The sequence below is a fragment of the Perca flavescens genome, chromosome 2 (assembly GCF_004354835.1).
Source record: "Perca flavescens isolate YP-PL-M2 chromosome 2, PFLA_1.0, whole genome shotgun sequence".
NCBI lineage: Eukaryota > Metazoa > Chordata > Actinopteri > Perciformes > Percidae > Perca > Perca flavescens.
The window spans coordinates 17,455,515-17,471,248 of record NC_041332.1 but is presented as its reverse complement, the minus strand read 5'-3'; the positions used below and the strand labels follow the sequence as shown (position 1 = coordinate 17,471,248).

At 41.2% G+C, this 15,734-nt stretch overlaps 1 protein-coding gene across 4 annotated transcripts in view; it reads left to right on the top strand.

Moving 5' to 3' along the window:
* Positions 1-15,734, top strand: part of LOC114547436 (ATP-binding cassette sub-family A member 1) — a 43,490-nt gene extending 27,756 nt beyond the window's left edge. For 3 of the 4 annotated variants that reach the window (XM_028566816.1, XM_028566824.1, XM_028566832.1), the window contains exons 13-49: positions 200-408; positions 505-681; positions 765-987; positions 1,274-1,495; positions 1,596-1,800; positions 1,933-2,046; positions 2,594-2,768; positions 2,922-3,053; positions 3,145-3,284; positions 3,394-3,531; positions 4,147-4,376; positions 4,506-4,578; positions 4,711-4,913; positions 5,098-5,149; positions 5,335-5,448; positions 5,716-5,864; positions 6,032-6,156; positions 6,689-6,787; positions 6,960-7,149; positions 7,269-7,363; positions 7,469-7,501; positions 7,821-7,926; positions 8,229-8,303; positions 8,632-8,801; positions 8,917-9,094; positions 9,250-9,365; positions 9,470-9,614; positions 9,740-9,863; positions 9,997-10,126; positions 10,334-10,517; positions 10,732-10,838; positions 11,145-11,286; positions 11,551-11,685; positions 11,819-11,922; positions 12,048-12,140; positions 12,726-12,969; positions 14,615-15,734. In XM_028566816.1, coding sequence (XP_028422617.1) covers positions 200-408; positions 505-681; positions 765-987; positions 1,274-1,495; positions 1,596-1,800; positions 1,933-2,046; positions 2,594-2,768; positions 2,922-3,053; positions 3,145-3,284; positions 3,394-3,531; positions 4,147-4,376; positions 4,506-4,578; positions 4,711-4,913; positions 5,098-5,149; positions 5,335-5,448; positions 5,716-5,864; positions 6,032-6,156; positions 6,689-6,787; positions 6,960-7,149; positions 7,269-7,363; positions 7,469-7,501; positions 7,821-7,926; positions 8,229-8,303; positions 8,632-8,801; positions 8,917-9,094; positions 9,250-9,365; positions 9,470-9,614; positions 9,740-9,863; positions 9,997-10,126; positions 10,334-10,517; positions 10,732-10,838; positions 11,145-11,286; positions 11,551-11,685; positions 11,819-11,922; positions 12,048-12,140; positions 12,726-12,969; positions 14,615-14,758 — 5,295 coding nt within the window. In that variant the 3' untranslated portion in view covers positions 14,759-15,734. The remainder of the gene's footprint in view (positions 1-199; positions 409-504; positions 682-764; positions 988-1,273; positions 1,496-1,595; positions 1,801-1,932; positions 2,047-2,593; positions 2,769-2,921; positions 3,054-3,144; positions 3,285-3,393; positions 3,532-4,146; positions 4,377-4,505; positions 4,579-4,710; positions 4,914-5,097; positions 5,150-5,334; positions 5,449-5,715; positions 5,865-6,031; positions 6,157-6,688; positions 6,788-6,959; positions 7,150-7,268; positions 7,364-7,468; positions 7,502-7,820; positions 7,927-8,228; positions 8,304-8,631; positions 8,802-8,916; positions 9,095-9,249; positions 9,366-9,469; positions 9,615-9,739; positions 9,864-9,996; positions 10,127-10,333; positions 10,518-10,731; positions 10,839-11,144; positions 11,287-11,550; positions 11,686-11,818; positions 11,923-12,047; positions 12,141-12,725; positions 12,970-14,614) is intronic. The other variant, XM_028566838.1, reaches the window with a different exon arrangement.

Here is a 15,734-nt window from a genome sequence, read left to right as displayed (position 1 = left end):
CGAGATAAATCGTGAGACTATTTTACTTCTGCAAAGCTGTAATTTCAGGCATGTTTTCTTGTTCCATCCTTCTTTAACTAGGTGACACAGACCGTCATACACCATTTAGACCCAAGAAACACCTCATGCAAATGCATCTTCATTCCTAGTCAAACTGTCATAGTAAAATATGTCATAACCCCTCTCTTTTCCTTTTCAGTGTGTGAACCTGGACAAGCTGGAGCCAGTAGCTAACGAGGAGAGGCTGGTCAACAAGTCCATGGGTCTTCTGAACAACCAGAAGTTCTGGGCTGGAATTGTGTTTCCTGACATCACCCATAGCAGCAGCGCTGACTTGCCTCCCAACGTAAACTATAAGATACGCATGGACATTGATAATGTGGAGAGGACAAACAAGATTAAAGATGGGTAAGAAGCTGCGCCCCAAGTGTTATTTAATTGCAGAACCCTTTGCAAATTCCTATGTTTTTTATGAGCTTTACTGATTTTCATCTTGCTTTGCAGCTATTGGGACCCCGGTCCCAGGGCAGACCCCTTTGAGGACCTTCGGTACGTCTGGGGCGGATTTTCTTACCTGCAGGACATCATTGAGCGTGGAATCATCAGAGCCATCACTGGCACCAAAGAGAAGATAGGCATCTACATTCAGCAGATGCCCTACCCCTGCTATGTCGATGACATGTAAGTGAACAAAGTAATATTTGCATGTTTAACTGTACAGTTAGTCTAAAATGTGTGTAACTAATTTTGTTCACTTTTTTCAGTTTCCTGCGGGTGATGAGTCGGTCAATGCCTCTCTTCATGACCCTGGCATGGATGTACTCGGTAGCCATCATCATCAAGGGCGTGGTGTACGAGAAGGAGGCCCGGCTCAGAGAGACCATGAGGATCATGGGACTGAACAACGGCACCCTGTGGCTCAGCTGGTTCATCAGCAGTCTAATCCCGCTCCTGATCAGCGCCGGCTTGTTGGTGATGTTGTTGAAGGTTGGTGTTGCCACAGACACACACACACACACACACATGCATTAAATACATTTTGTCATCATGCAGGAATGTCAGCAAATTATAGAAAACAAGTGAACATAATCACATTCATCATGTTTATACTCAACATTTAACTCGATAGTCACTCTGTTTTTCCATGATCACAGAGGACTTCTGTGGATCTTCTAGAAATGTCATCAAATTGTGGAAAACAAGTTATATCATACTGCTGTAACAAGGAAACTATTTCATTTTCTATCTCTTCCCCCCTTTCTACACTTCTCAGATGGGAAGCCTGCTGCCTTACAGTGACCCAGGCGTGGTGTTTCTTTTCCTTGGATCCTTCGGCATTGTTACCATCATGCAGTGTTTCCTCATCAGTACCCTGTTCTCTCGTGCCAACTTGGCAGCCGCCTGCGGTGGCATTATATACTTCACGCTCTATCTGCCCTACGTGCTGTGTGTTGCCTGGCAGGACTACGTGGGCTTTGGAGCAAAACTTATAGTGGTGTGTAGAAGAAATTGAATAATACACATTTGAATACAGACATGAATACTCAGTCTTTTGTTATGAGAGCTAAACTCTGGCTTTTCTATTCTTCTCACAGAGTCTGCTGTCTCCGGTGGCTTTTGGTTTTGGCTGTGAGTACTTTGCCCTGTTTGAGGAGCAAGGAGTGGGTATCCAGTGGTCGAACCTGCTGGCCAGCCCTCTGGAGGAAGACAGTTACAACCTGACCACCTCTATCAGCCTCATGCTGTTTGACGCTGTGCTCTACGGAATAATGACCTGGTACATCGAAAATGTGTTCCCTGGTGAGTCATGGATATGGTTTACAATTGTATTATTTTTTTCCCCATAAAGTGCTAAATCAATGATGTACATTATAATAGTTAGGGTTGTTTTGGTGGACAGTAGTAATAACAAAACAATTCACTCTTTTCCAGGTCAGTATGGGATCCCCAGGCCTTGGTATTTCCCTTTCACTAAGTCGTACTGGTGTGGAGAGAAAGAGAATAACAACATCTCCACCCCTCTGTCAAAGAAGGGCAACGCTGAAGGTACAAATCATTATCATTATTATCATTATTTATTTTGTCATAGTTTCTTTAGGGAGGAATTTTCAGTAAATAAACCATTAAGGGAAAATTTGCCACCTTTAATTTGGATGTCCAATCAGTATTAATGGTATATGTAATCCACTGAGAAAACAAATCCAGAGTGTGTGCTATATTGACTAAGAATGCAAGTTCTCTTGTCTCTTTCACCAAGCAAGACTAGAATAATTACCCTGTTTACTCATCATAAAGCACACTTCATTCAAACGGAAAAGAAACTAAATAAATATCAACAAAGCACTCATATTTTGCAGCTGTGGCCAGCTGAGCCCCAGAGGCACAGAGAACATTGTAAAGAACTGCAGGCTTTTTAAACACGATGTCCCTCATTCAGGTAGCTAGAGATGAGGTTCAATATTGAATTGTCGCTTTTAGTGAAATATTTTCTCAGAAGAAGTCTTTAAAGTGCAGATGGATGATCCCTACCTCTATGTATCTTATCAAACCTCCTTTTATGTTATTGCTAAAATGCTTTTGTCCTCGTCCTCAGCTGTGTGTATTGAGGAGGAGCCGAGCCACATCGAGCCCGGTGTTTACATCGAGAATCTGGTGAAGGTCTACAGCCATGGAAAAAAGCTGGCTGTAGACGGACTGTCCCTGAGGTTCTATAAGGGACAAATAACCTCCTTCCTCGGTCACAATGGAGCTGGCAAGACCACAACTATGTAAGATGATACACATGTTCTCTGCAGGGATTCTACAATAATCCTAAATTTAACCGAGCTGAGCATCTGAAACTAGTTAAAAGATTTTTTAAATCTACTCAGTTGAGATGGCAATTGATGGTGACTGTTGTGTTCCTGCTTGCTTTCTGATAGGTCAATACTGACGGGATTGTTTCCACCCACATCTGGCACAGCCTATATCCACGGCAAGGACATCCGCAGTGAACTCAGCGCTGTCCGGCAGAATCTGGGCGTCTGTCCCCAGCACAACGTACTTTTCAGCATGTACGTATTCAGCATCAAGAACTGAATTCTTTGCACACTTGCCCTCTTGTGTTTTGGCAATTGTGTGATTTCTTGGTTTGCTGTAACCCAGGCTGACGGTAGAGGAACACATCTGGTTCTACGCCCGTCTGAAGGGACTGCCGGAGGAGAAGGTGAAGGCTGAGACAGAGCAAATTTTGAACGATGTCGGACTGCCTCACAAACGAAAGTCTCTCACCAGCACGCTGTCTGGTCAGTTATTTAAATTTTGTTTGTTTTTTACCTTTTAGTCTATACACAAGTAATATCAGAGATGTTTTACATTAGTCATACTGACTTTTTCTTCATTTTGTCTTTGTAGGAGGGATGCAGAGGAAGCTGTCAGTGGCCCTGGCTTTTGTCGGGGGCTCCAAGGTTGTGATCCTGGATGAACCTACTGCCGGGGTCGATCCATACGCACGCAGGGGCATCTGGGACCTGCTGCTTAAATACAGACCAGGTAAATACAACTGATTGTTGGTGCTTAGTCAATAACAGTAGTTATTCATTCTTTTTAAATAATTAATATTAAAGCAACACTATGTAACTTTTAGCTGCAGCTGTAGTTCCAAGAGACAACCTGTAGGGGGACGGTCCCCTTACAGGTTGTCTCATTGGAACTACAACTCGCGTCGGGTAGCGCGAGTTGTAGTTCCATTCCAACGTGTAGGGCTAAAAGTTACATAGTGTTGTTTTAATATTTTTTATATTAATTTTGTATGTCTGGTTTATATAGCCTATAGATGTATCTAATTATGTTGATGTTGCTGTTTTTTTTAAACTACACTGAAATGTAGACAAGACAAGAATGTAATGTGATTTTATCTATTGCACATGTATTTATATTTGTATTTTTAATGTTGTGCTCATGTTATGATGCCTATCGTTGCTTTTTAGGGAGCCTATTGTAACATGTGGCCAGGGACTGCAGATAAAATCTAGCCTTTTGGCTAGTTTATTAATATGCACTGTCCCTGTCAAATAAAGATTAAATTAAAATAAAATGTTCTGTGACTTTATATGTAATTCTGTAGTTTGTAAGCTTAATGTGTTTGTCCCTCTGTTCCTCTGTCAGGCCGCACCATCATCCTTTCCACTCATCACATGGACGAGGCTGACATCCTGGGTGACCGCATCGCCATCATTTCCCACGGCAAGCTGTGCTGCGTAGGCTCCTCGCTCTTCCTGAAGACCCATCTCGGCACGGGCTACTACCTGACCCTGGTCAAGAGAGACTACGACTTGACACTTCAGTCCTGCAGGAATTCTGCCAGCACCGTCTCCTACAGCAAGAAGGCCGGGAAGGTAAGAGAGATGTTACAAAGAACATGTGTTCTTAACAGATACAATATATGTAGTCTCACTTTCAGTGTTGTTAAAGAGATTTAAAAAAAAAAAAAACTTAACTGTTTACCCTCTTTGTCTTCGGTTCAGGAGGACAGTGTATCAGAGAGCAGTTCAGATGCCGGTCTTGGTAGTGAACCAGAGAGTGAAACCACCACTATTGGTAAGAACTGAATAGGCTACTTTAAAGGGTGACACATCTATTCCTTTGAAATTAACTTTCCAAGGCATATTAGATGTTAATGTTTTATCATTCCCTCTCACCAACCTCTTTCTACCAATTTCTTCCCCACAGATGTGTCCCTCATCTCCAACTTGATATTCAAGCACGTCCACGAGGCTCGCCTGGTTGAGGACCTTGGCCACGAAATCACCTATGTCTTGCCCTACCAGTCAGCTAAAGATGGAGCCTTTGTAGAGCTCTTCCACGAGCTAGATGACCGACTCACCGACCTGGGAATATCTAGCTATGGAATATCTGATACCACCCTGGAGGAGGTAAGGAGCAGAAAGAGCTTACACACCTTTTTGTCTCGTCTTAGTTGGCCTTTCATAGTACAAAAGTAGAATAAAATTCATGTAAAACATACTTTGTGTGGATGGCTTTTTTTAAATGTTCTGTTTTATTTATTGTTTACATGCTTCTGTCAATGTTTTAATCGCGTGTCTTCCAACTCTGCAGATTTTCTTGAAAGTGGCTGAGGACAGTGGAGTGGATGCTGTTGAGCTATCAGGTGAGATCCATGATGCATTTTGAAGTTTCACTGCATTTCCACACCTAACACGCCCATGTTTTGGAAATATATTAGTAGAATCAGTAATTGGTTTTAGGTTATTGGAAAATTGCGGGAGTGATCTTTAAACAAAACAGAAGACTTGAATAGTTTAAATGACCATCTTGACCCTTGTGTGGCTGCAGATGGAGTCGTGCCAACCAGGATTCGTCGCCATCATGCATTTGGAGACCACCAGAGTTGTCTGAAGCCCTTCACTGAGGATGACTTTGATTTCAACGACTCTGAAGGTGACCCAGGTAGAACTGCACTACCCAGCATGCAGTGCAATGATAGCAATGGTTTTGTTGCTATCATTGCTTTTGCTCTTTGTTGTCTTTGCACCAAGTTGTATTTCGCCACATAGAAAATTAGGAAACGTATGGTTTTTTTTATGGAGAAAAAGTTTCTCCTTGTTTAAAGAACTGCATTTATGCTGCAACGTTCTTACTAACAACTTATTAGGAATATTACTAAATCAGGACACAGACAAGTTTGCTCATGTGTATCGGGTTGTCTGTGTCCAGAATCCCGTGAGACCGACTGGCTCAGTGGAACAGATGGCAAAGGCTCATACCAGGTCAAAGGCTGGAGTCTGAAGAGACAGCAGTTTGTTGCGCTACTCTGGAAACGGTTCCTCTACGCTCGGCGCTCCAGGAAAGGCTTCTTTGCTCAGGTACAATGATGCTATTTTCATATTCACGTACTGTAAATATACAGGTAGTCAATGTAGATCTTTCTCCGTTGCATCAACCATGCCTCTTAGAATGAAGCAATAGTTCTGAGGTGTGTCAGTTTCCATGCGTGTTTGTTATAATAAATCATTGTATTGTTGTTTTTCAGATTGTTCTTCCGGCTGTGTTTGTGTGTATTGCCCTGGTGTTCAGTCTGATTGTCCCTCCGTTTGGAAAGTACCCAAGTCTGGTTCTGGATCACAGCATGTATGGAGAACAGTTTACCTTCATCAGGTGAGATATTGTTCTTTCTGTCTGGAAAAATAGCATTTTTCTCTTTGTCATCAATATCTCTAATAGCTCTTGTACAAAAAAGATATTTCTGCTCATTCTATACATTTTTTATATTTTTTTGTCAAAGCACTTTTTAATCCTCAATTCACCTTAATCAAAGCATTCTCTTTCAAAAGAAACAAAAAAAGGAAATTTTCTAAATAAATCTGAACTGAACACAGTTTTAAGGACATTTATTTTACCCACAGCTATTGTGAAGTAACTGTGAAACTCAAAATACAGGTTTCAAAGAGTTGTGGTGTCATAAATTGATGATAAAGCTATTTTAAATGTCAATCTTTTATTAGTAGACATGTCCCGATGTTTGAACCTGTCTTCAGTCTTAACATCATAGCGGCTGTACATCATAATTCATTTGAGCTGATAGTTAAACATCATTTGTTTGTGATGATTTGTTTGTGTATTTCCACATTAAGACAGTTAATAAATGCTATGTAATATTAAAGGCAATGGGTTTTCTGTGTCTTTGTAGTAATGACATGCCTGAGAACCCTCACATCAACAAAATACTGGGAGCTCTGACAGAAAACCCAGGATTTGGAACACACTGCATGGAAGGACAAACCATACAGTGAGTTTTGAGAAGAAAAATGAACATACATTTCGCAATATAAAAATACAAACTGTAGATCTACAGTAGCTCTGCATGCAGTTTTAGTAAAAACACAAATATGGTAGTCTGCACAGGCACATAAAATGGAGATTTGGAGTTAAATAAAAACGCGTCTATTTCTGTGCTCCAGGGACACTCCCTGCACAGCAGTTAAAGATGAGTGGTCGGTCCCGGAAGTCTCTCAAAGTGTGAAGGACATGTTCGCCAATGGCAACTGGTCCATGGAGAATCCCTCTCCCATGTGTGAGTGCAGCTGTGGAGGACGCAAGAGGATGCTTCCGGAGTGTCCTGCTGGCGCTGGGGGACTTCAACCACCACAGGTTGGTGACACCAAACAATTAGAAAGTCAAAACTAAAGTGATAATCAATCCAAAAATTACAAAGGTAAAGACCAAATACGCGCACTAAATAATGTTAATTCAATGTTTTGTCTGTGTAGATGAAGATCAGCGACCAAGACACACTTCAGAATTTGACTGGCAGGAACATCTCAGACTATATTGTTAAAACCTACGCTCAGATCATTGGCAAGAGGTAACACTTGCCTTACATTTGTGTGACACACTCAAATTAGTTCTAATTCATGCTTTGTTGTTATCTTTTACTGACTTTGAGTCATGTTTTCTTTTTCTCTTTCAGTCTGAAGAACAAGATTTTGGTCAACGAGTTCAGGTACATCATCAGACATGATCCATCTTAAGCTTATTGGTCGATATAATATTGACCTGAGTGCCTCTCTGCTGTGTCCTTCGCTGATATAAAAAAAAAAATCAATGCCGAAGACTTTTAAGTTGTTCATTTCTTACACTGCACTGTAACTTGTACTCTTGTATTTCATACCCGTCTTATTCTATTTGAGCTGTGTTTATATTCTCTTTAACAGATGTTTTTAACTGCTCTTTAATGTTGTATGTAAATCACTTTGAATTGTTGCTGAAATCTGCTATACAAATAAAGCGGCCTGGCCTAAAAATGATTGTTCTCTAAACAGATACGGTGGCTTCTCGTTGGGCGCCATGAGTTCTCAGCTTATGTCCCACACAGATGAAATTGATGATGCGATCATTCAACTGAAGAGACGTTTCCATCTTGAGAGAGTAAGCTATTTCCTTACAGTATTGTTTTTTCAAACTGCATAACTAATGCGCAAGAAAACACTAATGTGGTAAATCTTACTACTGTGGGTTCAGTTAGTCAGGGTAAGACACTAACTGCTGTATACAGCGACTCATTTCCACATGTTTATGTTTTTAATAATTACAGCTGTATTGGAGCTAGACTGGATAGACTTGTATTACTGCCTGTTTGAACAGTTTCAGGTTACCCATGTCCTAAAGAAGACGTTCTCCTTCTCCCACCCTCTTTCTCTCTCTCTCTCTCTGCCTCTCCCACCCTCTAGGGAACTGCAGCGGATCGTTTCTTTAGCAGTCTCTCCAATTTTATCCAAGGATTGGACACTAAGAATAACGTCAAGGTTAGCATGCACACACACACACACACACACACACACACGCCAGTGGTTATACAACAACACGTGGCTCTGTAGGTTTCCTTCAAGCTTCCCTCGCCAAATTCTTCAACATAGACACAATATGCTTCATTCACTCTATTCCTATTGTGGGGTTTGATTGCATACTAATTGATTTCTGCTTTGCGGTAGATTATAAGATGCACGGCTTTAACTCCACACTGCTGATAAACCTCTTGCCCCTTTGTTTTTGTTGTTGCTGTTCTATTCATGAATTACAATATACTGTGTATACTCTTCATTTGTATCATTTGTCTTTCTCTCTTATTTCCAGATCTGGTTCAACAACAAGGGCTGGCACAGCATCGGTTCTTTTCTCAATGTCTTGAACAACGGCATCTTGCGGGCAAGTCTGCAAGCTGGCCAAGACCCTACAAAGTTTGGCATTACTGCCTCCAATCATCCGCTCAACCTCACCAAGGAGCAGCTGTCACAGGTCGCATTGTGAGTATTACTGTTAATACGGGGGTACACTTAAAAAAAAACGATCACTTTGATCTTCTAAGACACATCACTTATCATTCTCACTTCTTCTGTCACTCTGTTCTCCCTCTCTCAGGATGACGACATCAGTAGATGTGCTGGTTTCCATATGCGTGATCTTCGCCATGTCCTTTGTCCCTGCCAGTTTTGTTGTTTTCCTCATCCAGGAGAGAGTGAACAAGGCTAAACACTTGCAGTTCATCAGCGGAGTGCAGCCTTTGCTCTATTGGCTGGCCAACTTTGTCTGGGATATGGTAAGATATTTCAGTCGAGCTGGACCCATTGGCTCCCCTCCAAACTATATTAAATATCATGAGAGCAAAGTCCAAATAAAACAAAAAACATAATGCAGTTATTTTCATGATCAAATTAACTGAAGCCCTTTTTTCACCCTCTTCCTTTCTCACAGTGCAACTACATCGTCCCGGCCACACTGGTCATCATTATCTTCATTTGTTTCCAACAAGACGCCTATGTCTCCTCCACCAATCTGCCTGTGCTGGCGCTGCTGCTGCTGCTCTACGGGTAAATTTGACACACACTCAAGTTGTTTTGGCAATACTTTTCTTTATTTTTTCTAATTCTCTAACCTCCCCTCATCTAAAATGATCTTTGTATCTCTTTTCCAGATGGTCGATCACCCCTCTGATGTACCCAGCCTCGTTCTTCTTTAAGATCCCCAGCACTGCCTACGTGGTTTTGACCAGCGTCAACATCCTGATAGGAATCAACGGCAGCGTCTCCACATTTGTCCTGGAGCTGTTTGGAAGCAATGTAAATAATGTCTCCAAGTCATATTGATTCAGATAGTTAAGAGTAGCAGTAGATTGATTGATTGGATGCTTTACCTCTCATGATTGAATATTAACTGTTATATATTTACTTTATTCCTATTTAAGGAAGTCGGTGGCATCAACGACATCCTGAAGAACGTGTTCCTCATCTTCCCTCACTTCTGTCTGGGCAGAGGACTGATCGACATGGTGAAGAATCAGGCAATGGCCGACGCTCTGGAGAGATTTGGTAATTACAGCAGACCTCTTTTACAAACTGTGTTTGATACAAAATGTATCCTTATTTGTTTTTGGCAAGGGAAGTAAATGTACATTTTCTAAGCGTCTTTAAATGTTCTCTGGTTCTGGTTGGCTTTCTGCAGGGGAAAACCGATTCCGCTCCCCTCTGGCCTGGGACATGGTGGGAAAGAACCTGTTTGCAATGGCCATAGAGGGCGTAATCTTCTTCGGGATCACCATCCTTATTCAGTACCACTTCTTCTTCAAGGCCAGGTGGGTGAAACCTTCAATACACATGTGATCTGTCAGAATGTAACTCACTAAGTTCAACTTAAATGAGACAAAAACACCCCTCCAGAGTTTTCCTTATAACACTGTATGCATAACTAAGACTTCACAACAAAATAGCGATTTGAATTCCCTTCTGGGTGAAGGACTGAATGTGACCTCTCCTCCCTGTGTTGCCTGTGGCCCTTCCAGGTCGTCCACCAGTCATCTGAAGCCTATTGGGGAAGAAGATGAGGATGTGGCCAGAGAGCGACAGAGGATCCTGAGCGGAGGAGGACAGTCAGACATCCTGGAGCTCAGACAGCTCACCAAGATTTACAAGAGGAAACAGAAGCCAGCAGTGGACCGGCTGTGTGTTGGCATCCCCCCTGGAGAGGTACGATACAGACAAGCTATACAAACATTATTCTAAGCTTTCTTCAGTAGCCTACAGATAAACAGTTTGTGAAAATTATTTTTGCAAGAGGATGATACAGCATGATCAGCCGATACAACAAATGTGCAAGATAAAGATAAGACACTCTATAGTATTCCTGTGAAAAATAAACATATTGTGTCCCGATGTTGACGTTGTCCCACTTTTCCTGCAGTGCTTTGGTTTGCTGGGAGTGAATGGCGCAGGGAAAACCAGCACCTTTAAAATGCTGACGGGAGACTCTCTGGTCACCGGTGGAGAGGCCTTCCTGGCTGGCAAGAGGTAAGACACATCATACCTCAAAACATACAATACATCCGATCTTTCCATTATTCCGCTAGTTTATTTAGCCTGCCTAGCTGGCAAGAAATAGTAGTCACAATAATATATTCTTAGCATCACTGATCTAATCAAACGAAACTCTATGAAACAATCTGATTTGCACTGTGAATTAAATCAGCTTTCTTTCTTTTGTGAGAAAAGATGTGATACAAGGCAACATTTTGTTTAAAATATGTAAAAAAAAAAATGTTGTTGCTTTCTATAAAAATTAATTATACTCTTCTTTATATGTTTATCTCACTCCAGTGTAACTACAGAGATACATGAGGTGCATCAGAACATGGGCTACTGTCCTCAGTTTGATGCCATCAACGACCTGCTGACCGGCAGAGAGCACCTCGAGTTTTACGCCATCCTGAGAGGTGTGCCTGAGAAGGAAGTCTGTGAGGTCAGCAACAAACAAAATACATGAACACACATACATGGGCCTACTGTATTTAGTATGACATGTTGTATTGGTCCTGTTGTATTGGTATTTTATTATGTAAGTCAGACTTCTTGTTTTGTCTATTTTTGTAGTCCACTGAGGCATTATTTGGGAAATCGGTCTATACAAATGAACAAACTGACTATATCATCATCAGTCTTTATGTATGTGCAAAAAGAAAAAGAAAATGGTTGATCCTCATGAAAACCTTATCCTGTCCACTAGGTAGCAGAGTGGGGCATCCGGAAGCTGGGCTTGGTCAAATATGTGGACAAGTCAGCAGGTAGCTACAGTGGAGGAAACATGAGGAAGCTGTCTACTGCCATCGCTCTCATAGGAGGACCACCTGTAGTCTTTCTGGTCAGTAGAACATCTTCGAACATTCACAAAATACTTCTGAATTGGGTGACCAAGAAGTTCCTGAAGACAGTGGATTGTGTTTTTAACAGTACCTTGTAGCAGCAGCTGAGTATTTGTTGTTTCTTGTTTACAGGATGAACCAACCACAGGCATGGATCCTAAAGCACGTCGTGCTCTGTGGAACGCAATCCTGAGCATCATCAAAGAGGGACGATCTGTAGTCCTGACCTCTCACAGGTTGGACTTGGCGTCTGAATTATATCTATTCAATTAACCGAACTATACAGTTGTTTTTTTTTTATTTACATATTTACCTCAACATGACTAACCTCATCCTGGTGTGTTCTTGTGTGTTTTTGCAGCATGGAGGAGTGTGAGGCACTTTGCACCAGAATGGCCATCATGGTCAACGGCAGGTTCCGGTGTCTGGGCAGTGTGCAGCACCTCAAAAACAGGTGCGAACCCATGCCAGAATAGTATTTCACAAAAGCTCACACATATAAGAACTGAAAGAATAACAGTTTTCCCCTAGGTTGTCACTTAAACCAGGGGTCTTTAACGCTTTTTAAGCCAAGGACCAGTTAACTGAAAGAGAGACGCAGCAGGGACCCCCTATTACATATGTTTTATAAAATGAAGTTTAAATTAGGCCTACAATAACTTGTAGGGCAGTCTAAAGCCTTTATATATACCTTTTTTTTTTTGCATAGAATACTAAGCTTTTCAAATAGCCTAATAATTGTTGGGTTGATTTTATAAATAATGTTTAACATACATGTGGCACACCTCTGTGGATGGCCTTAGTGACTACCTTGACTATAGGCCAGTCAGCAGTGGGGATTTATATTTCCTAATAATATGTTGGATTCATGTTAAGACTTAAAAAAAAAAAAACTAAATTTCTTTCAAAAATTAACAATATTTCGAGGCCCCCCTGCATTGACTCTGAGGACCCCCCTAGGTGTCCCGGACCCCCTTTTGAAGAACCCTAACTTAAACAGTTCATTTGAGTGAAATGTGCTCCGTTGCATTCTTAACAGGTTCGGTGATGGCTACACCATCATCCTGCGGGTGGCTGGCCCAGACCCAGACCTTCGGCCGGCGATGGAGTTCATCGAGCGGGAGCTGCCTGGCAGCACACTGAAGGAGAAACACCGCAACATGCTGCAGTACCAGCTGCCCACCTCCCTCACCTCCCTCGCCCGCATCTTCTCCCTGCTCTCACAGAACAAGGAGGCCCTCAGCATAGAGGACTACTCCGTCTCACAGACTACTTTAGACCAAGTAAGGAAGTGCACCCACGGCTCTCACCAGAGGTGGAAAAAATACTAAAATATTGTACTCAAGTAAAAGTACCAATACTTTGATGAAATATTACTCAAGTACATGTGAAATTATCTATCTGAAAAAAATTATTCAAGTAAAAGTAATAAGTAGTTCATTTAAAATGTACTTTAAGTAAAAGTTACTTAGTTAAATAAAAATAAATAAACGGTGCAGGGGGGATCTTTCCCATGTAGTGAAAATAGGACAAGGGGTCATAAATCCAAAACTATTTTGTTTTTATTTAAAGAAAAATCTATACAAATGTATAAACATGTATACAAATGTATACACATGTAATAACAACATAACACATGTCACACATGACATTTAAGACCCTTAGAAAGGTATAATGTGCAATTTTAGTTCACACCATCCTATAAAATGTTTTCAAACAATCAGGTTGCTAGTGCTGGACAAAAATTAGCAATGCCACGAAACATGTTTTGCTAATTGGCAATTTGCTATTAGTCCTGAAAACTTTGTTTGAAGTGCCAATGCACAAATACTTACCAACACATGCTTCCGCAGATTAGATGTGGAGTTATTGAATGCTGCCAGTTCAGGCACATCTGGCATTGCATGATGATACTTTGGCCCTCTTGAATTTAAACCTACATTGTGTAATTTTTTGAGTTGATTCTTAGCAAAATCCCCTTTGTTCTTTCACAAATATGTGCTCATTCATGTGTAATTACTTCCACCAACTAATCAAAGTATTCTCGTAAGCGTAGAATCTGCCATTCAGAATCATTCAGAATACATACGAGCGAGTCGCTCGAATGACGGCCGCCATGTAGCGCCTCCATCTTTAAAATGCATTAGCCAGAGAGGGAGATATCTCCGCCTTTCGCGCTTTTAAACTCAGTGGCACCGTGACGAATGCGAGGGGGAGATTACTCGCCAGGGAAGCAAAACAGAATTAAAACGACAACGCGACAGGCAAAGCAACAAGACCAAAGTTAATTTTGGAGTGGCTAGAACAGCTGCGTTTAAACAAAGGAGATACTAAGAGCTAATTTTGGGTTTAGCCACCGTAGGAGTTGAAATGCGCTCGGATTGGGAAGGGCTAGAAAGTAATATTCAGTTGGTTGTCATATACAATTTCACCGCTAGATGGGAGAAATTCTTACAACAGTCTTTCAAATGAGGCCAAGGATTTTCATTGATTTGGGCAGCAGGATTCGATGTTTCAGGTAGCATTTCTACTGAAACAGTCTCTGAACCGTCGTCGCTCGCCTCATCCACCTCCATCTCGTTCTCAATCTCCTACAGAAAGACTTGGCGCCTGGTAGGCAGCCTAGATGCTGTTTTTGTTAGCCAAAGTTTTTTTTTTTGTACTCCGTAACGGATGGGATTTGTAATGTAGCGAAATACAATATTTCTCTCAAAACTTAATCGAGTACAATTTAAATTACCGATTTTAAAAACTACTTGAAAAATACAATATACACAACAAAACTACTCAAAACAGTAACGTGAGTAAGTGTATTTTGTTACTTTCCACCTCTGGATCTCACTATAATTGGATTGTGACTTTAGTTTAGGCTGAGTCTAATTTCTCCTTCATGCTAATTTGTCCCTCATCTTGTTTCCCTTCTCGCAGGTGTTTGTAAATTTCGCCAAGGACCAAAGTGATGAGGACCATTTGAAAGAGGCCCATCTGAACAAACTGGACGCTGTGGTAGTGGACATTTCCCAGCTTAACACTTTCCTCACAGACAACAAGACCAGGGAGAGCTGTGTCTGATTCGACAACATACCATCAGTGGGAGTTGCTATGCTTCACCCACCCTCCCCCAACCCAGAAAACATGGACCACTAACCTGCAGGGGAGACAAACTCTGTTAATTTTTTTATTTTCTCTTTTTTAGTCTTTTTTAATTGTTATCATTTTTCAGTGGACCTGCATTTCAGCGCACAGCCTCTTGACAAGGCAGAGACTGCAGGTATTGTGACACTGAAACAATGAAAACCCAATGCAAATCAATGCAAGAAATATATATAAATATATTTAAGATGAGAAGATATTCCTGTGATGGTTTGGAGACCGGTGCTTCTCCTTCACTAGATGGACAGAAAGAAAGAAAAGACTTAAAGCGACAGCAGGATTATAATGCTGCGCTGGACTGGAAAGCTTGTAGCCCTGCTACTCACTCAATGGGCTCGGCATCGGGCATGATGAAAGGAAATATCTCTAGTTTTTGATCCCTGTTCCTAAAAGTAGTTAGCAGTAGTCAGTGGGACTGTGTATGTGCTGCTCTGTATCGTGACATCACGACAGCAAAAAAAACGAAACAAAAATTTCAGATCACTCACTGCCAACTGCTATAAGACGAGCTGACTACTTTTTTATTCAGAGTCAAACCTCTCTCGATCTCTCTTCATTACCAATCGCAGTTTTATCATGCAGATGATGGTGAAACCATCATTTACAATCCAATTGATTTCAGTCACAATAAAGCAACATATTCATTTTTACTAATTTGATTGATTTGTTTTAAGATAATTTAATTCTAATAGACAAACTTAACCTCTATGGAGTTTTTCTTTCTTTGTTTGGATTATAATTGAGATTGATAACCAAGTTGTCTTTTTTTTATTTAATGTTCTTTGTGCCCTTGACATTGTCTAGCACAGTGCCTATACTGTATCATGGTGGAGAGAGAAATCTGAGCACTCCATTAAAAAAGAAAAAAAAACAACAACAATGTATGTAGGCAGCC